Source organism: Mugil cephalus, chromosome 1 (genome assembly GCF_022458985.1).
Source record: "Mugil cephalus isolate CIBA_MC_2020 chromosome 1, CIBA_Mcephalus_1.1, whole genome shotgun sequence".
In the NCBI taxonomy this organism is placed as follows: Eukaryota; Metazoa; Chordata; class Actinopteri; order Mugiliformes; family Mugilidae; genus Mugil; species Mugil cephalus.
The window spans coordinates 36401207-36423452 of record NC_061770.1 but is presented as its reverse complement, the minus strand read 5'-3'; the positions used below and the strand labels follow the sequence as shown (position 1 = coordinate 36423452).

Here is a 22246-nt window from a genome sequence, read left to right as displayed (position 1 = left end):
CTGCGCATTCTCGATGGAGCTGATGGTTTCATTCGGTTTGGGCTCCTAAACCGAATTTAACTGGAACATATGGCTCCATGTAAACCCAGCTACCGATGGGTGTCCCCCCCCCCCAACACACATCTGTGTATCATCCACCAACACGTGAAGCCTGGCGGGGCTGGACTCTTGTAGCGATCCCCGTGAGTCTTTTCCGAGAATTCCAGCTGCCTCTCAGACTCGGAAGTTTTATTGGATCTGAATCCAGTGTCAAATAAAACCCGCATCCTTTTTAAATCCCAGATTGAGATTTGAGAGGCTGTTTCACGATGTGGAGATGATGGAGTTTTGATGCGTCGAATTAAAGAGCGTAAATTACTTTTGCACAGCCTCGTTCGAGAAGCCACAATAGACCCAACGTCCAGTTCAGGTGCTTAAAGTCTGGCCTTGGCTGCGCATGTGAATCCAGGGCCATCGTTTCAGTGTAAACGCACGGGGGGCGGACTCGGAAAGAGCAGCCCGGTGCTTGTATAGTGACTTTTCTCTTGGCTTGTAACAAAGTCGTTACACAACTTCCTTTTGTTAGCCTTGGAGCCTAGCGTCTCTTAAGACGCAGTTACCCATAGAGCTCAGCCCTATATAGAAAGGTGAATGAAAACAGCGAAACCGAAGGGACACGGTGAAAAAAAAAACGATAGGAGTCTCCGGAGACGGATTGGAAAAGATGAGAAAGGGGATGAGAAGGCAAACAGAGAAGAGATTCAATTTCAAACATTACAATTCAATCAACATTATTCTTCCCCAGGCGGCAATGACTGCAGGAACGCTTTTAAAAACACATAAAAACATCACAAAGATTATATTATGCACTCCAAAGGTCACGATTGATTCAAGATAGGGCACACTTAAACCGTTCCACTCCAGCAACGCAAAAACGCATGAGTACATAAACGCTGAAAGAGGAGTGGGCTGACAATGAGAGAAAAGACAAAAATAAAAAATAAAGAGGAGAGAGCGCGTGCAAATGTGAATGGGAGTTATCAAAGAAATTGGAAGATTGACGAAAAAGGGAGAGAGGCTGTGGAGGTAAAAAAAAAAAAAAGAAAAAGAAAGAAAAAAGCTGTACTTAGCAGAAAGAGACGTGAAAATGCCTGTAAAGAGGATGAGGCGATAAAAAAAGCTGATAAAAGGAGAGGAATATGCTTTAGCCGGAGCTCGTAGCAGCGAGAAATTATCTAAAATGATATAAAAGAGCTTTATGCGGCTCGCATAAAAGAAGGAACGTGCTTAATGCGCGCCGCGCACTTTCCTTCCCTGAATCTGCCCCCAAAAAACATCCTTAAACGTCCTCCTCATTTACTCCCGAGCTCCAAATATCATAAAAGGCGTGCATGTGCTAAATGGATGTTATCACGTGTTGAGCTTCATGTGTGTGTGTGTGTGTGCAGTAAGTGATGTTTGCTCTAAGCACTCGCTCGTCCAGGACAGTGAAGTGGTATAATGTGTTAGAGTCCCTCCAATATCTATCGAGCTACACGGCTGCTACCAACTAATACACACCCAAGGGCACAGTGAAAGTTCTTTCTTCACTTATTTTTTTCAACTTCCACGTGTTCCTGTTTAACTAAAGTAAATATAGACGTTTAAATTTACTAGTGAGGACTGTCCTCGCCCTTAACTTGTACTCTAAATCCTAAAAAACAGACATTTTTTCTAATAAACTGCACGATGAAGCGCTCACAGGAGAGCACTATTTTAGGCCTTTCTTCTCCCACTGGGGCGTTTTTTTTTAATTATTTATTTCATTTTTTTTGGGTGTCACAGGATAGTAAAAAACGCAGTCTACTCACACTTAAGCAAACACACACGGACACGGCACAATAAAGCGGATTTACGACGGGGCAATTTATGATGTAGTTCCGCGAGCAGCCTCGCATAGCTCCGCGTAGGGTCATATTTGTCTTATACTTCATCCCGTTGTGCTCACTTCGGGAGTTTGTCGAGGAGGAGGGAAAAAAAAAAAAAAGCATAAAACCGAAGCCGTAAAGCGAAGCTCTCTCTGTTTGTCGGCGCACATAAAATGGCGGTCGGGGCCGAGTGTCTGAATTTCATAAATGCTGATTGGATATGGGCGCAGTGGGGGAGTTGAAGGACTTTGCGTCGATGTCACGGCGACTTCACGGCGAGGTGACGCTACCTGTAGGAGTTAATTATCACATCTTTCATATCACAATCAAAGCTTTTTGTTTGTAACCCACGTGCAGCTGAGGGACGGCGAGAGCTGCAGGAGGAGTTCAAATTGTTGCTTCACAGTGGTGGACCAATAACGGCTCCAAACACCGGCTTCAAAGCTTTAAGCTGCAGCGACTGACTACAAATAACAACTGCATGAATAGGTACTTTTATTTTTTTTTTTAGGAGTAAGGACACCTTGAGCCGCAAGTGACCAGCTTTAAGTATTCAAAACTAGAATATTTTGACTGCTTACGTCTCTAATGGATCTCTGCTGCCGTTTCAGAACCAAGAACAGTTCTGTTTTATGTCACGACACGCTTCAAACCACTGTACAGTCTATGGTCATTTTATACCGCACTTAAACATTTTTGTTGGCCTTATTAGTTTGGTTGATTTCACTTGGGAAGAAAAGTGCATCATATTGTTTACAGGAAAACAACATTTTTTTTTTAATAAAGTGATTTATGCAGTTATGTTCCGGAAAAAAACGGAAAAGTCTGGGCACCGTGGGACTGACAGCCAGTGTAAACAAAAATTCAATTTCTTCTTCTCCTTCCTTCCTTAAAACAGTCCGCGTTCGCGTAACTCCCATCTGTTTGATGACACTCGCTGTGATGTCGACGGCGAGTTTCCTCGCGTCTCATAAATATGCATGTCGGCCTCCGGTGGCGAACATGCAACGCGCGAAAAAAGGTGTACGCCGAGATTAGGTGAGGTTATTTCCTCGCGTTTGGATCGAAAAGCAGCAATGGTCGCCACCCTGCCGCCGCCACAAAAGAGGGACTGCACGCTGTCAACGTTTTAACATCGAAAATGAGGCGTAGAGAAGAAAAAAAAGAAAAAGAAAAACAGAAGGCCAACACGTGGGCTACTGTGACACATTTTCTTCTCTGTGTGCTCCTTTCTCATCGTGAATAGTGCCATTACTTGTAGTTTTAGACAGAGCGAACACACACATTGTTTGAGCGGTAAAAGGACTGAGAGAGAGGGAGAGATTCGCACACATCTCTCTTTGGCCTTTAAGAGGCGGAAGCTGTCTGCGGTTTGTCATTTAGTGACGAGCACGTGAACAGAATAGGGTCGTGACTTTAAGAGAATACTCCGAGACGGAGAGAGAGAAGGATGGAGGCGGAGTGGCGGAAAGAAAGATTGGAAATGAGGGAACGAAAGACAGAAAGAAAGAAAGAAAACGAAGGGGAGGACAGGAGGATAAAAAAAAAAAAGAGCACATTGCAAAGGGAGGAAGATGAGGAGGAATGGGTAAAAGAAACAAAACGGATGGTGGCGATAGCGGGATGCTTGATGGCGCTTCTGGGCGTTCATATTTCAGCCGGTAGATTCCTGTCAGGACGGGAAAGTGTTTGTGTGCGAGCGAAATAGAGAGAGGTAGTAGTTTGTGTGAATTAACCGCCCCCCAAAAAATTGATCAACGGTATCGCCGAGGGACAGATGTGAGTTCACACGCTTATATTGAAACTCCGACACCACGTTGAGTCCGTACGCGGCCTTCGTGCACGCGACGTCCACACATCCCGATGAGCTCATGTGCCAGTCAGCCAAGGCCTTCAGCTCTCAGCCGCACACTGTAACTCTCGCTCAATCACATGGATCTCTCTCTCTCTCTCTCCCACACACACACACACCGACACACAATCAAATGAAAGAACCCAGCGAGCGTCCCACAGCTGGGCACTGATGAGCGAGAGGGAGAGGGCGTCGGACCCGCTGTGTGAGCAGGCACTATTTCCATACAAATCAATGGAGCGTCAGGCTAAGCTCGGGGACACATCAGGGGACAAGGCTGGTCACACACGCGATGAAGCTGCACGCACACACACACACACACACACGCGTATCACACTCATCACGACATGCAGACGCAGGAAACCGCAATCACCTGCCCTTTACACTGCATCACACACCCTCGCACGCAGCCAGCTGGCTGATGATGGCGCATCTAGGGGGGGATGAGTGAGCAGGCAAGGTTATTTTCACAATAAAATGTGCTGCACTGATTACTTTCTGGAAACCTAAGATTTTTTTTTTTTTTTTTTAAAAGAAACGATTTAATGGCGTGCAGCGTGCCGCCACAAGTGTGGACATGGACACCTCCCTCCGCGTGTTCAACGTGAGGTTGGTCGTTGCGGGTTTCAAATCAAAGGGATATTCCGCATATTAGAATAAAGCTTTTTCAGTTTTGCATAAAGTGTAGAGCCTCAATGATGTATAACAACCTCCAATGTGTCTGGTTAATCTAAAACACCCAAAGTTGTGGTGTTGTGGGGTGTTGTCTGCGGAACAATTTCCGTTTGCTCGAGCCATTTTCTCGTTGATGACGTCCTGCTGCCATGCGTGCTGAAATGAGGCTTTAATTAACAAAATTAAACTGTTGGAATTCATTAAGAGATCAAACAACATGGAGACTTTGCAAAAAAATAGACATGTCATACCACTCAAAGATTTGTGGCAAAATCGACCGTTGCTCTCCTGTGCGAGCTGGGCATTTGTGGGAGAAAATGGAGGGTCGCAGTAAATAACATGTCCCTGGCAGCAGAGTGAGCAAGTGAGTGGCTGAGGAGGAAACATCCTAGCTGGGGAGCATGCTAAAGGTAAGGCCAGCTGAGTGGTTTTAGTAGTTAGTAGTAGGGCTAAACTAATCTCTTGGTTGTTGAAAGTCACATGGTTGGCAAGGCTAGTTAGCTGGTGTCTGCTTGTTGGTTGCTAGCTGGTAGCTGACTGCTAGCCTGCTGGTCAGTTTTTCAGTTGGACTGAGCTTCTAAATGTGTTTTGCCTCAGATCTTGACACAAGGGATTGTAAAATCTCATCTGTAATAATGAATGTATCAACAGGAACCATTGTGAAGGTTTCTGACCTGGACTTTGGACTGTTAAGTGCGGTTTATACCTCTGTGGGTCTAGACGCCGTATGCTAAGCACATACTTCTATGTGCTTAGCTTAGCTGTAACAACGCCACCCAAACGCTAGTCTGTGTCTTTTTTGCCAATTGGGTTAATTTCTGTTCTTCTTTCTGCTTCACTTTCAACAATGATGACTGAAACTTTGCATAAATCTCCAAACCGTGTCAGTTAACTTGTCCTCGTTGTATTCTATCTTTTTTGATCCAAAACAATCAATATGAAAATTGAGGAGACGCGCTACTACAAAGCAGACCAATCACAACAATCACAACAATCACAACCCTTGCGGTCTACGTAGCTGTGACAGATTTTCCGCGGCTACAGTGTTTGGGCCTGTGTCGGGTCTTGGGCTGTTGTTGCAGCTCAAATTGCGCAGAACCTTTTGTTGAAGACTCGAGAGCAGATGTTAATGTATAGCTGATGCAAAATGATGCTTTATGAGATATAAACACTTTGTTTATGTGTATGCGGGCGTATAAAACTAAATGATGTATATTTGTGTAGACACGGCGCTTTGAGTGGATATAGCCGCACTTTGCAGATAAATAATAAAGGCTATTTAAGTCTTGAGTTATTCAAAGTATTAAATGACTTGTTGCAGTGTGTCTTGGTGTTGGCAGGTTCTTAAATAACTAATTACCACTATGTCACATTATTCCTTTATGAGAAAACACGTCATATGAATGTGTCTCAGGCAGCTATGTGCTTTTACTAACCATCCATTGTCTATTACCACTTATTCTTAGAGGGTTATTGGGGGTGTCTGTGGGGGTTAAACTTTTGCCCGAAGACGAGTCATACAAATTTTGTATCTCCGAGCCTCCTCAGTTAATCTTTGCCCGATTTGTTCCATCTGTATTGATCCAAAACTACCTACTACTACTTTGAAAAACTGCGGAGATGGAGAGGCAGCCTGAAATACTAAAGTGGAAGCATGCAACTACCAAGCGGACCAATCGCAGCTCTTGTGGTGTGCGTCACGGCCATAACTAAACCACCTGTAACACTGAAAGGTCCCACGCCAATGGAGATGTGTCTTTTGAATGTGAGGAAAAAGCTGGAGTGCTTCAGTAAGTCTTTTTGTTGCTGAGTGGAGGCCGTCACACTTAGGTCTTTTTTTTTTTTTTTTTGGTCCACAACTATGGACTTTCTAAAATGTTGTTACATATTGTACAGCTGGCCTTCCTGTAGCCTTATGAAAGCACGTCTGTGGGCACAGTAAATATAATTTAGACGAGAGCATCTGCTTTGTGTCTCATCCCCACTTGGGCTGAAGAGGTGTATCAGCTCGTTCAGAACCAGTCCAGGCCTCTGATGACAAATGAGATATGATTCACTCTTTAATTAGAGTCCACGTGTGAGGATATATCTTCTTCTGTTTCTTTACCATCCTTCTGGCGGAAAGGGGCTAATGTCACCTCATCTTCAAGCCACAAATTCTAGGAGGGAAAAAGAAAAAGAAAAAAAAAGCTGGATACTTTTATCTTTTTGGCCTGAAGACTGTCACACGTAAAATGAATTTCAGCCCAAATAGTCTAATGGAAATGGAAATGACAAAAAAAAAAAAAAATACTCATCAGTCTTTGAAAAAAACTCATAATGTTCAAACCCTACCGCACACCAATTTTATCTGCCATCGTATTTCTTTGTGATGGGGGAACAGGAATTAAGTATTGCATTAGAGCAAGCGTATTAAAAGGATAAGAGCATCACTACAAGCCCCGACAGAATTGTCCAATGATGAGGAAAGAAAGGGATAGAAGGAGCAGGGAGGACGGAAAAAGGTGAACGGCGTAGAAAGGATGTGTGTGTGTGTCGGGGGCAGAAAGACAGAAGGAGGAGACTGAAGAAGGCTGAATTACCCTGAGTGCCGGGATGAACAAAGACGAGGAGGAGAGAGCCCGAGCGAGGGCCATTCATGCTCTGCTGTTTGGTGAAATAAAATGCTAGGACGGAGAAAGAGTGAGATGAGGAATTAGAGGGGTGATCAAACAAGCGGAGGGAAATGAGAAGGAAAGCAGAGGCGATCCATTATTAAACCGGCCGGGGCTGGACGGCCAGAGAGTAGATGGATGGAGGGGAGAGAAAAATTGAGTTAGGGAGAAGGGGGGGAGGGGAGAGAGTGAGAGACCTAGCAAATGAAAACAAACAAGCCATCATCCATCCTGTCCTCCATTGTTGCTTAGTTCCCCGTAAAGGTCGGCGTGCTTTTCTTCTACTAGAGTTGTCAGGAGGGAGGGAAGGACGGCGACCGGGTGGAGAAAAAGAGGGGGGAAAAATGGTTGAGATTTATCTGTCGTGGAGAGGAGGAGGAGGAGGAGGAGGAGGAGGAGGAGGAGTGGCAGCGACGGCGGCGGCGGCAGCGGCGGTGCTCCAGAATTCTTGATCATCGCCAGGGCGACCAGTCACCTGGCAACCGGGTACACAATGGCTGCGGTAGCCTTGGCAACAGCGTGGTTTCCGTCGGATGCACGGGGAGGATGAAGAGGCGGGCAGGGAGACAGGTAGACAGATGGAGTGATAGGGAGAGGAGTGTGAGATGGAGGGCAGGAGGGTGAGATTGAGAGATGCAGAGTGGAACAGGAGGAGGAGGAGGAGGAGGAGGAGGAGGAAAAAGGAGCAGGTGTAAACAGAAAGCTGGTATATCACACCTCAACAGGTGCAGAGGACCGGCCAAATGTGTGTAAAGGCATAATGAGAAATGTAATAAGCTACTGACCAGGAGGACGGCCCGCCATATGTGACCCCGCGCCGAGGAACAATGTGTTTGTATACCTTATTTGTACGTGTGAGTCCGCGCGGACGCGTTTAGATGGGAGGCAAGCGACGGCACGTCTCCCGGACCCGCGTGTGCGCACGCCGAGCTTTTTCACAGCAATTTCCTCTTCCCCCGTTTTCGAATGGAGGAACCCGGTGCGCTTCGGCTTCGGCGCGAGCGCCTCGAGGAAGGGAACTTGATGAGTCACATGTCGGGGCCCCCGAAGACGAGAAAAAACGCAGACTAGTTCCTCTGGCAGAAGTTGCCGGTGATTCACAGGAGCCTCGGATGGAAGCCCGCGTTACATATTCATGTGAAACGCCCACACGTCGTGACGCAACACCGATGCAAACCTGTGCGATTTGAACGTGCACACACGACCACACAAACACACACAATCTAAACTGATTAAAGTGTACCAATAGATCACCGGCACACTCATCCTCTAAATTACTCACTTTTTAATATGACATTCAGCGTAGACGTGATTTAATAGTTAGCATTTCAGATAAGACTTATTGAGGCCTCTGGGCCTGCAGAAATGAAGTTATTTAGTGTGTGTGCATGTGTTTGGAAGGGCAACTGAGATTGAGATTGGGTTTGTATCGCCGTGCGTGTGCGTGTGTGTACTGTAGTACAGCCTATAAGCCCATTAGCCCCAGGTTAAGTGATTTACAGCTTCGGCTTTAAGCTCATCCCGCAATCTCATCCCCGACGCCCCTGTCTATCTACACTCTCTATCTACCTACCTTATCTGGGAGATTATTCACACACACACCTGTCAGTCTCCTCGTGCAGACACACTTCCAGTCTCGGAGACAAACACAATACAAGAAACAGCGCTAATCACGCAAATGCATACAGTGTATATAAACATCCATACGTGAGCAAGCACGCCGCTCCTCATTAGAAGGCGCCGCGCTCCCGGAGCCCCGGAGCACAAAGGAGGTGTTTCATCTGCTCTGTATGTTTGTTCTCATTGTGGATTCTCTTTGACGCGGACGTCCTCATCAGTGCATCTAATGGCGCCATACACTCAGGTTTCAAAGTATGCATGTGTGCATGTGTGCATGTGTGCGTGTTTGGGTGAGAAGAGGAAATAAAGGAGAGCGTGTGCGCTAATGCGCGCGTGATCAACCTAATAAACTTCACAGCTGCTCCCCTCACACGGCCACTTTTATGGGAGCAGCGAGCAGCCTCCGACCTCTAAGACAAAAGGAAAACGCAGAAAGCTGCTCTAAGGACGGATAAAAGCGAAAGAGGGAAGTGCTAAACGACTGCTAGAGCTCCTGCATCACCCTCCCCAACTCCCCTCCGAACCTCCCTTACCTCCTCCTCTTCACCCCCTCCAATCCCTTTTTTTTTTCTAACTCTCTATTTCAAAGGGACAAAAACAGAAAAAAGGGAGAAACCAACAGCGTCAAAGCAGCAACTCCACTTACAAACACGCAGACATTATAATGGGGCGGCCGCAGCGTTGCCACGACAACGCACGGGGAGGGGGGGTATGGCGACACCGAGGAGTCATGAACGGGAGAGAGGGGGGGCAATAAAGGGAGGTAAAAAAAAAAAATAAATAAATAAAAGACGGAGGTTGTTATCTTGGGTGTATTTACCTGTAGCTCTTGTGGCTGTTTGGCAGGGACGTCTTTTCGTCTCGTCACTGATCTGCCGTGTCAGTCACTGAGTCGATGTGTTTATCATGCTGCCTTTTATCATGAGGGGAAGTGAGATGGAGTGCAAGCTCCCTGCATGGATGTGCTGCTCGCATCTGTATTCAGGTGGTGAAACGAAAAAATAAATAAAAAAATAATAATAGGAAAAAACAGCCGAAGCTTTGATTTCCCTACGTTTGCGGAGATATTTTTAGTTAAATGAAATGAACAGCTGTTATCGCGCGGGTTACTTTGTCACTCGCTTCGGAGTTCGCCTGATGCTGCGGCGTTTGCCAGCAAATGTTTTAATGTGGCATAGAGACAGATCTGACAGGTTGCACTGATGTTGAATGGCAAATTAGGGGTTGAGACTTTGGCTGCTATTTGTGTTTTGAGGAATCCTGGCCTAAATAACTCCCTGATATCAGTATACATTTTTAAAGCCGCTTATTAACAATTATCGTGCTTCGGCGGTTCTGAAAATACGTCGTGTTCCCACGCAGGTATCGGATATGTCGGTATTTGCATGTGTGCGCTGGTTAATGGAGGCGGACTGGATGGAATAAATGGGCGGATCAGGGTGCGAGGACACCTCTGCATGTGGCTGCCAACCTCGCGATTAGTGGAAGAGAACCACCTGAGCAACAGCCGCCATCTGAACAAAAACTACCCGAAGCCTCAAATAGGTTTTGCGTTAAAGCATGGAAGCATTTTTAAAACCTGCTTTGGAGCTTCGGTGGGTACTTTGGTCCATCTGTCCAACTTCAACAGATTAGATCAATGAACCATATAACAAAGTAGGAGAGCAAGTCTCAAGTCTGAGAAGCTTGGGTAGCTAGTAAGGTACGTAGTTAGCATTTTTGTAGGCGATTCTTACTGTCTTTACAGGAAAAATTTGGGCATAAAATGCTCTCTCAGGAGTGAACGTCGTCAATAGTTCTTCAGAGAATGGTGTACCTCTCCATCAGCCATAGATACATGGGTCAAAGCCTGGCTAGGGGTAGCTGTCATTGGGCAAGAGACGGGGTACACCCCGGACAAGTCTCCAGTCTATCACAGGGCAAACCTTTGACGGGCAACCACACTGACACCTACGACCAATTTAGTATCACCAATTAAACTAACGAGCATGACTTTGGGCGGTGGGAGGAAGCCGGAGCACCCGGAGAGAACTGGGAAATGGATTTGAACTCATAACCTTCTTCCTAGTGAGGTATCAGTGTTAACCACCTCCCTTTTTTAAACCCAGTCTCCTAGGAATTCAGTTCATGTTGGACAAACCTACCACCACCCGATGTCCTCCAGGTTTAGATGGGAGCGTACCACACCTGGCCTTCATGTATCCGAGAATTGATATGATCAAAGAGCAATTCACTTTTCAATATCAAAACTTTCCTCCCTTTGTTCCTTGCTTCGACAAGTTAACCAATTTGACCAATCCCATGTGATGACAAATTTCATAATTCCAGCAATTACTCAACCCCTATAAAAGCGCGGCATCTGGCTGTCTGCTGTTGTTGCCTGCGCCGTTTGCCCTGACTAACTGTCTGTCTCAGTAGTCACCACTCAACACAAAGCGTTTCACAAGAAAACTGGATCCCTTCTGGATGTTTTGGCTACAGGTGAATGCCAAGAGTATGTGTCGCAACCTGTTACCCCTCCTGTTCCGCGCTACCGCTGTGGTGCTTTAAGTGATAATGTCGATCAATAGTGTAATGTCGAGTCTGCTGTTGGTGGTGGAGAGTCTGAGTCAATGGTGTTTTTCCTCTTGGTGCATGGGAGCACAGTCGAGTCAAGAGCAAGGAGGGAATCCAGTAAGACTGAGGGAGGATGGGCTCTAGTGTGTTATTTACGATGTTTAAGATGTTATTTACAAGGGTGATCTGAATATATCTACCACAAAGAATGGAAATAAATAGAGTAGCATCATGAAGACTGCTGTTTTCACAGATGGCAAGGCAATGGTGTCAAGTGGTTTGAATTTGAAACAAAAGTATGTGAGTACAGGAAAAACAAAAACAACAACAAAAAGACTGAATTAATTAATAATACATGCATGTTAATATACGCTGATCGGCCACAACAATGAAATGATCTAATTGCAGTGTAATGTTCTGGGAAACCAGGGTCCTGTGGATGTTATCTTTAATACGTACCACCACTTGAACATATGTTGGAGACCGAGCACATGTTCCTTACATCCTTCTGCCATGTGTTCAACAGATAAGTGGTGCGTATTCATCTGGTGTGCACCCAAAGAAGTAACCAGAGCACCGTCTTCCATCACTCTCTAAGTCTGTATCTGTTTAGGCTCTGTCTGCGGCGGACAGACGTCAGCAAGGGAACTGGTTCACGGCCACATATAAGACAAACTGTCATTCACTCTGTGTTTTAACAGCTTTCGATCAGAACCAACGTGAACTTTTTCAGCAACTTGACCAACAGTAGCTTCTCTGCTGGATCTCACCTAACAGGCCAGCCTTCACTCTCCATATGCATCAGTGAGCCCATGGTCGCCCATGACCCACTTTCGCTGTTTCACCTCCTTCCTTGGACCATACTGACCAGTGCAGGCCCTGAACACACCACGGGCGCGGCAGTTTTGGAGATACTTGTCGTTTAGCCATCAAAATTTGGCCCTTTGCAAAGTCACTCAAATATTCTGCCATCTCAACTTTGAGGTCAAACTGTTCGCTCGGTTCCAACTGATTCAATTCATGAATACCATCATGCTTATCGGTTCGCCTCGTCAATACTTTTCATGCCCAGTCTTGACATCCCAGCCCAGATGGTGGCGGTAATGAACCTAAAAGTTATTTGCCGACCGCCATAAAACCAAAGAAGAAGAATCTTTATGTCGGAGCACGTCGTTCACATCACCTGGCGACAACAAGGAAGACGCTGTACAGACTGAAACGATCCAAAGTGTGGCTTCACTTGTCCAGAAGGAGAACGCACGACATTAAATACCGATAGTGCCAACCTCTGGTCAACAAGTGCAACAAGTCTCAGCAGAGCAGTGCTAGTGAGGATCCATTTTCTGCTTTCTTACACAAGCTCTTATCTCGTGTTTAGAAAATTGCTGTTGTTTAAACGAAACCACGAGCGGCTGCTTTTTCTAGACCAAAAATTCACAGGAGGAATTGATAAGGGAATCGATAAAGAATTGGATCGATAAACAGAAACGATGGTGCATTGGTGTCAATAAAATCTTATTGAAGCCCATCTATCCTTGTATTACGACATAATCCTTGTTATTCATTTGATCAGTGATTATGACCAGTCATAATGTTATGGAAGAATAATAATACATGTATCATAGCATACACTTAACATGAAGCCAGACTAATGAAGATGTTTCTTGCAGTTCTTAATTTGTCTAGAAATCAAAATTCTGTTGAACTGCATTATAATAGATTTCAATATGAAGTTGTGTGTTGGCTAAACTCAAATAAAAAAAGAAGGTGAACTGAGCATCTGTTGGTCTGACCTTCATAACGTCCCAGGTCACGGAGGCTGAGGCCTGGATTCAGGTCTGTGCTTTAGTAATCCTAAGAGCTAATTCGCCCAATAAGAACCACCGGCACATAAAGTACAAGTAAACCACGGGTTCAGCCTGTGGCTCAACAAAACTGAGCCTCCGACATAGAAAACAGGCCGCGGCCGTATGAAAGGGGATTTATGTTGTTGCCGGTTTGAAGCGGAGACGTCTTCCAGAGAGCGTCTGCAAGAGGTGGACGGGCGGCGCTGCCTATTGACAGTCCGCGCATGGATCAAATACCCTGGGCTGTGTTGGCGGAGACAAACAGGAGATGAACACGATGTCTGAATGTCAAGCCAAGACCGGCAGAGGGTCAGAGGAGTCAATGATGGAGCCACCCGCAGTCAATGAAGGGAGGGCGAGGAGGGAGGGGGAGGATGCTCGATGCAGTGGGTGGAGGAAGAAACGGAAAAGGACGCGGATGTTGAGTGGATGATGAGGAGAATGAGCGCGGGGAGGCGTAAACAGGCGGCCGCGCACTCACGGTTATGCCGGATTGGAGAAATGAGCTGGAGAGGGACTTAGAGAGTGAGACAGAGTGGAGTGCAGGAGGAGGCAGATGGAGCTGGTTAAATCCTTGTCCTGAGTATTGTACCAATTGTGGCATAGAGGCAGACACAATAGCCGAGCGGTCTCCTGTCGCTTCCATAAACAAGATAAATTGATGAGGCTCCCCCGCCCACTAACTTCCTCCGTTTGTTTTTATTGCCTTTCCAAGAGAACGGAATGGAAACCTACTCTGGTAAAACAAAAAGAAACCCTCCACTAAATATTCCTTTCCCGCTCTCCGAGGCTTTCTCAATAGCATCATGGATGAGTGGCAGCATTTGATGCCATTGTCTCATATGAGTAGCTTTAGCTTGTATTAGGGAAGAGGCCCTTTCAGTGTTGCTTCCATGTTGCCGAGATCAAACTAAAAGGGATGTAATTCAATCAGTTAGGTTTAAGAAGCCGCCTCTTTACAATATGATTTGATTTTAGTGTTTTTTCATTTTTTTTTTTTTTATTATTTTTGGACAGACAAAACATGATGGAGCATAACCAGTATTGATTTTGACTATATTTTCTCATCTTTGACAACCTCTGGGATGTTTTCTCTGAGTCGCATTTTATTTTGATGGACAGAAATGTTTTATACAGATGTGGCTGGCTCGGAAAAAAACACAAAGCAATCTATTGAAAATGGGGCCTGGGAGTCAGTAAACAGAAGGATTACAGCGCGTAAAGAATAAGGCTGCGAGGGAAGAGAGATGCATTAATAAAAAACAGAGGTTTCGGTTGTGTCGCTCTGTCTGAGACACTGATTTCAAGATATGCTAATGCTATCTAAATAAAACAGTGCAGACCATCCAAAAATAAAGTGAAACAATCTCATCCAAACAGGAGCTGACCTTTACACACTGACATTTTTGCAGTGAAAAATCAAAACAGGAAGGGAAAAAAACCAAAAAAAATGAACAAAAAACCCGATTATGAAAGTAGCTCCGAGTCTCCTGTGGTAATTATTCTGTGCTTGTCTACTTGTTGATGCAGTGTTGTTAGCGGTGATCTATGCTGCCTTCAGCGGAGTCGGTGATTTACTGTGAGCTCTAACTCTGACACGGGCCGCGGAGGGAAGGGATGGGGTGGGGGGTGGGGGGGTCACGTTAAATGGCTGTCGGACCGGCCATCCATCTTCCCGCCCAATCAATGACGCCATTCAGGCAGATTTTATCCAATCAAAGCGAGGCTGTGCGTCATGACGGGGCGAGAGCGGTGCAGGAAGCTTCGCACACTGATGCTGGGGACGCTTGGAAACCGTGCGGACAAAATGCAAAACAACTACAGCGGCTAACAAGGCGAGGCGCTCTGTGTCGAGGGAGGCAAAACCAAGCAATTCTTTTTGACCCAGTGGAAACAAAAACCTGAGACCGGGGGCCCCCGTTGACATACACCGATCAGGCATAACATTATGACAGAAGTAAATAACACTGACCATCTTGTGGCAATTCAGTGTTTTGGATGTGGATGTTACTTGGACGTGTACCACCCACCTAGACCAGATCAGACACTCCTTGATGGAAGTAGGATACAGCTTGACGCAAACACACACACACACACAAAGAGTTTAGGAACAACTCAAAAAATACAAAACAAAACATGAAGAATGGCGCAAGGTGTTGACCTGGCCTCCGAATTCACTAGATCCCAAACTGATCTAGTATCTGTTGGGATGATCCACAGACTCAAAGACCCCCATAAACCATATGATGCCTTCCATACATCTAAACTAGTTCAGATATTTTTTGCATCAGCAGGTCATAAATGTTACCATTTTCACCAGTTAATGTCGTGCAGATGACGTCACCACAACTCGACCAACATTTCAAGGTCTACCCTGCGGGAACGTAGCTGCCCACACCGATCGCGTCGTGGCATTTGTCGCAGTTTCAGCACAATGTTGGGAGCTGGGAGTGTGGTAAAGAGGCAGTAGCTTGGTAAGCAGAGCGATTGTCCAACAATTGAAAGGTTGTCAGTTCCCGTGCTATCCCTAGTTTGTCTGTTGTGTCCTAGGGCAAGACACTTAACCCACCTTTCTCCCAGTGTGAACCCCACTGGTGAATGATTGCGAGTGATTGATGTTTGTTGGTGGTCTGAAGGGCCGTTGGCGTGGATTGGCAGCCATGTTTCCATCCGGTTGCCTCAGGGCAGCTGTGACTACTGAGGTAGTTTACCACCACCACCAGGGTGTGACTGAGCAGATGAATAATGTATTATTATTATTTAACAACACAAAGGAAATACGTCTTAACACCTTCCAGTGACGGTAGTCGTTATTAGTCACTTCTCTTTCTCTTGCCGTGCTCTGGTTCCCTAAACTAAACAACCAATCATAACTCTTCTGACACTGACTGACGCTAACTGGGGACCGGCTAGTGCTAATGGTGCTTATGGCCGTCAGCTTGATGGTACAACAATCATTATGTTGATGCGCTACGTTGTTGGAGGATCAAAACCAGAAGATACACTGGAAGTAAATATATATACACATCATGTCATGAGAAAGTCTGATTGAAGCTGTGAACGGTGCAATTTCACAGCCAAGAACTCCAAAAATCCAGCCTTCCCTGAATGCACCAGCAGGAGTTACTAAAGCAGACGTGCTTGCAGTCGGTACAGAGGTTGGAAATCAGCCTTCAAAGTTACAGTGGAAATGGAACGATGTGAAGTCTGTGTGATTTGTAGTTAATGGGCTAAAATGCGGAAAACTGCCAGCGCAGTCTCCTAAGCTAATAACCCCACTGAGAGGCGTCCTTGTCAATCTGAAGCCTTTAATCCATCTGTGTGCTCTGACTGGCTCCTATATTATTCATGGAAAAGTTTCCCTCTTTCTTTAAGGTAATTTATTTTCATCATTCACTGCGAGTTTCTGCTCTGGGTTTGTTTCTGGGGCCTCTGTGGAAAGCACTTATGGGGAAGCAGAAATTGTTTTTGGATGTCTCTATTGTGTTATATATACAGTATAAAACACAATATCTTTGTGCTCATAACTGAGCCAAATATTAAAAAAAAAAAGAAAAAAGAAACACAGAACAGGGTAATGTTGCGGAAAATTCCATTTTATCCCGATACAAGGAAGATGATTCATAGCATCTAAGTGGTATTTTGAGGCCATGCATATTGGCTATTTGTCAACACAACTAATAATTAAAAAGATTTCCTTTTTAAATGGCACTTTCTCCGTCTGCACTTCACAATGACTTCCAACTTTTGCCAAGTCACACTCAGGCTCATTCCCCAGTGCCCTTGCTTCAGAAAGAAATCCTCTCCTTCAAAGTCATGCATTTACCAGAGTAGCGCATGGTCAGAATTGCAAATAAATCATCAAGTCGGGCCCAGACGTCTCACCAGGAGGAAGCTACACACATCTATCGGTAAATGATTGGTGTGTGTCTAAGCCAGGCTCCTATAGAGGAGGGAAGCAGGCTGCTGATGAATGAGAGTCTGTGGCTTAATGAAGTGAGTTTATTGCCCGGTGATCAGTAGTTAACGGACAGACCTCCTCTGGAAATATACTAAAAGCACATTACCTCAGGGAGACGGAAGGGGCAGGCCGACGAATGTAAGGAACCCAGAGTAAACATGTAATCACAGAAAAGGTGGAAAAAAAAGAGTTTCAAAAGAGAGAAGGAAGAAAAAGGCTTTAAATGAGCCAAGATACAAACATTTAGGAGGTGAGTAGATACCTGTAGTGTCTAAATTACAGTGTCTAAATTACGCAATTTATGCCGCGGGGGTTTCACATCACCGCAAGAATGCTAGAGCTAATGTCAAACAATATATCCCGGCGCACGCAAAACCCAATCCGTCAGCTCGTCACTTTCAGTTTTGGTCGTTTATGTACAAGCGGCGCGGGGAGTTCCTCCCAAGGTCATCTTAATAGACTTTTCCTTTCTCACACATCACACTCGCGCGGCCATACGTACTTCGCCCCAGCGCCATAAATCACGTTCACCGGCGCACGCACATCCATCACTCCGAGCGAGTCAGAATGACAAATAATACCTCCAACAATAGGTCCTATTCATCAATACGGCCATATGTTTTTCAGCAGTGAAAAATGTTGAAATAATGGAGCAAAACGTATCCCAAACAAATATGCATGAGAAATGTTTGAAGAACTTTTCGTCGCGGGCCAAACTGAAACGGAATATTTCTGACAGAGGCAAGCAATAAACCTTGGGTTTAATTTATCTGCCTCCTTTGTTATGTCTATTTGCATTTCCCATGGTTTTTTATATTTTAAATAGAGAATGCAAAGTTTGTGTAATACATTGCAGTCCATATGTATGGTTTGGGTAAAATCATTTATATATCTAAACAAATGTATTTGGAAGGGGACTAAATGTAAGAATTTATAATAAAAACTTGAGGCACAGAAACCAGCCATCAGCTCACTAATGCAGCTCGGAGAATCCTGCATAATAGCCGTAAATGACTGCACAGCTAGCCAGAAAGGATTCCAGTGTCAGCCCTCCTGAGTCGGTGTTAGATGTCAAGAGAGAGTGTTTCTACTTTGAAAACAAAGGAAGTTGAAGGGGTGGTGGAGTCGCAAGAGTCGCATGGCTTTCACCTACAAGGTCGTGTGCTGTGTGGATTATTTCACCGCTGAGGTTCATTTTATATTGGGATAAAAACTCCTTAGTTGGGCTCAGGCATTCTGAGTCCTAGACGCTTTCCAGCTACTTTAGGCTAAGAAAATGCAATAGTTTAGAGCATACGTCTTCAACAGGGGGTTTGTGGAGGTACTGCAGGAGGGTGGCAAAGTCTTTGGTTGATTAGACATTTTTCTATATATATGTATATATATATATATATTTAGAATTTTCCACCACAAATTTAAATCTCTTTAAATACATGTTATGAATATGAATCCAACATATTTTAGAGCAGAGGAGAAGCTAACGGTGCGTGGTTTATATTAGGGATGCACCGATCCGATATTTGTATCGGTATCGGTACCGATATCGAAGAAAATTCTAGATCGGGTATCGGTGACAATGAGCCGATCCATATCAGTAGTGGATGTTTAATTCCCATTTGCACTAAACTATATTAAGAGCTGATTGCTATTTATTTTGAAAGTCTATCAACCAAACCAGTGAAGCTCAATTTCAGCTCCTTTATTTATTATTTAATATTTATTTTGTTTTACATTGGATTTTGAATCCCTAATTGCACTGACCGAACCACTTACACTTGTTGTATTTTTATGGTTAAGATTGCTTTACTGGTGCACAGTTATTAAATAAATAAGTGATTCAATACATTTATATCTGTTGATTTGTTTTTTAAAAAATAGGAAAGAAATATTTAAGTCAAGTCTGATGTTGCTTTGTACAAAAGAAAGATCCCAGTCTTTTCCACACAATGAAACTTACTGTTTCTTACCATAATTCTGCGTTGTTTATCTGTATCGGTATTGGCTTGGTATCGGCCGATACTAAACCTCAGATATCGGTATCGGTGGTTAAAAAAAAGGCGGATCGGTGCATCCCTAGTATATACAGGTATGTTTGTGTTTATGGCAGTTGCACTTGTGTATTTTCTGAATAGCTTAATATTGAAAGCAAAATAAATGTTAAAATACGTCAAATGTTGGACGGATATCAGACACACCAAACAGACATAGGCTAAGACATGTGATGAATATACCATGTTGTAAAAGAATATCGCCTGTAGTTTTCACAGTGGCTGGATTATTCAGTCTTAACAGAGGGATGAAAACATCGACTCAATGCCAGAAAATAGGTTGTAATTGAGCAAAAATCGTAAAACAGTGAATTATTGCACAGGGCAGCAACTTTTAGAATATCCCTAGTACCTGGAAAAGCACAGACTGCAGCACAGAACATTCGACTTAAGCCTCGCGGCGTCTAGCATTGCCCAAGTGGGTTTCCATTGGATTCCATTCAAAACACCTTGTGTCTGGCAGGCTTTGACCAAACAGCAGCATCTGACACGGTTTGAACGAGAGCAAGCACCTCCTTATTTAGATCCGGCACCGGCCAATTTTCACAATGATTCAGACGCTGACCTTGACTCGGAAGGTTTTCTGAGTCTAATTCTGTTACATACGCTGTATGTTCTCTGGTCGCAGCAACACACAGTGATACATCGCGAGGGAGTGTTTATAGAGTCGGCCAGTGCAACAACAGAGTAAATATTCCTGTTCCTGCATGAACAGGCAGGAAATAGATGATATTTACAGTGGATGATAGAAATGACAATAGCAACTCTACGATACAGATAAACAGAATACCGCTCTGTTAAATAGACCCACGGAGTATAATGCAGTCTGCTGCAACTGTTACTGCCATTACACACTATCGCTGAAGTGGTATTGATACTGTATGTTGTGACCCTGAGGTAGACGCTGCGTTAGTTAGATGTGTTACTTCTATACGTCCAACCACACAAATGTAAATATTATGGACAGAAACACCAGCTTTTATTTGACCTATTTAATGTACATGTGATTGCAAATGTTTTTAACAACATAACCAAATACTGAACATTATATACACTGATCAGGCATAACATTATGACCACCTTCGCATTATCGTGTGGGTCTCTCTTGTGCTTCCAAATTAGTTGTGACTCATCAGAGAATGGACTTTTTTCTGTGTGTCATTGCTATGAGGTGGGGCTGCTTGGTCCTGCTACATGTCTAAGTAACATCCACATGAATGCCACATCCAAAAGTTTCCCAACACAACTTGTCAGAAGATCAGTCAGTGTTATTTACTTTTCCTGTCAGTGGTTTTAATGCTGTGGCTGATTGTTGTGCTCAGTAGATTGTACAGTAATGTGACCCCTGAGTAGCGCTGGCTTTAAAAAATTCCATTTTCCATTTTCAAATTGATTGTTGTTTGTAACAACGCGTCGATTGATAAAATCCTTTTATATGTTGTTTATGTTTTTTTTTTTTTTTTTTAATGTGCCATTTCCTGCATCCTCTTGTTAAAAACCTTTCTGTGGTCTCGCATGACTCGTCCCCTGAGACCTCACAATGAGATTTGTCCGTCTGTGATGAAGTTACAGATCAGAGAGCACCATCAGGATTGGAAACTGAAGCGTGGCAGCATCCTGGCTTTGAAACGTATGACGACGGAGAAGAGCTGGACAAAAGCAAAGCCGAGCGCAGGATGTGACAGGTACAGGTAAATCCCTGAAAACGGTGCCGACGTTGTTTTTGAAAATCTCATCCTTAACTTTTTATTGAATCGAACTGAAATAAAATTGAATCAAAACTAAGTAGCGATACCCAGCTCTACCCTCTAATAAACCCCTTCATGGCCTACGTCACTGTGACGTCACAACGTTAGCTGGAGGCAAAACAGAGGGAAGCTGGAGGCGAACACTGTCACTTTCAACCAGGAAAATGTCGTCTTGCTGTATTTTGGGGAGTGAGACAACAACGTTCACACTTGATATCGGATAAGATTAATATGTAAAGCATCATCAGTTTCAGCCTGGATAACGTTATGGGTTAGAATAAATCGTGACTGAAATTACGTCTTAGGTTAATGCTTATTCAGGGGATACATGCTAATGCTAACTGCTAGGTAACTCAACATTAATTGTATGTTTCAGGGGCGTCCAAACAGCATTTACTACGTTACCTTCCACAGTGGTTCCACTCACTTAATATCTCTAATATCTTCTAACATCTAATATCTTCACTTGATAAAGACTTCGTCCCCTCTTTGTCCTCCTTTGGTCAAATTGTCCATCCAGTGAGTGAGAGTGTAGGGGTCGGTGAATATAGTCCCATCAGTCAGTCAACTTTTTAAAATAACACTCACAGTCTCAGAGAGTGAATGTATCAGTATATTCTCTAAAATATGTGTTTTCCTCCTCCATCTGTGCCAAAACAGTCCATTGAAATATGCTAATTGGTGTCTACAGGCTATAGTGTTTGAGATCTTTTGCCTCCAGTTAAGCCCCGCCCCTCCAAAGAAGGTCACATTGTTTACAAACCGTGAAGGGTCTATAGAGTAAAAAGTATAAAGAAGTTAATCAGCTTCACTGCATTAAGCACATTTCTAAATTTACAAAATTTTAACTACTATACAATCCTTTCTTTGAAGTGTGAGCTGAGGTGTGGATGGCTTGAACCCTGCACCGTTGATTTTAGCGACCGCTGACCAGTCACATGACCCCCCTATTAGAATCTATTTGAATATACTCGAGCTGAAATCTATGAGGCCAAATAGTGGCTAGATTGGAGCTCTGATGAGGTCCATCAGCCCCGTTAACAATCTGCATTCAGGCACAATGCTGACTGATTACTAATCAGAGACGCTAAGAAACAGCCAGCTGCTCAGCCTATCGCGCCTTTCCTGCAGACACGCACAAACACACACACACACACACACACATAATGCAAGAGCGGAGCCGAACACGCACGGCGGGTCAAAAATTGTGATTGCATCTAGGTGTGGAGGCAAGTGTAATGCACAACATGTATGCGTTTGTGCGCACACACACACTCGCGCACAACATCCTTTTCACTTTTTTTCTGTGTGTTTCGCTCAAACACCACTACACACACACACACACACACACACAGACACACTAACGCAGACCTCTAACAGCCTTCAATCAGCACCAGTG

The 22246-nt window shown here is 44.4% G+C and overlaps 1 protein-coding gene across 1 annotated transcript in view; it reads left to right on the top strand.

The window, feature by feature from the left end:
• Positions 1 to 20575: 20575 nt before the first annotated feature.
• The window catches only part of serpinh2 (serine (or cysteine) peptidase inhibitor, clade H, member 2), a 92306-nt gene continuing 90635 nt past the window's right edge, over positions 20576 to 22246 (top strand). The window contains exon 1 of the mRNA XM_047578967.1: positions 20576 to 20784. Coding sequence (XP_047434923.1) covers positions 20615 to 20784 — 170 coding nt within the window. The 5' untranslated portion in view covers positions 20576 to 20614. The remainder of the gene's footprint in view (positions 20785 to 22246) is intronic.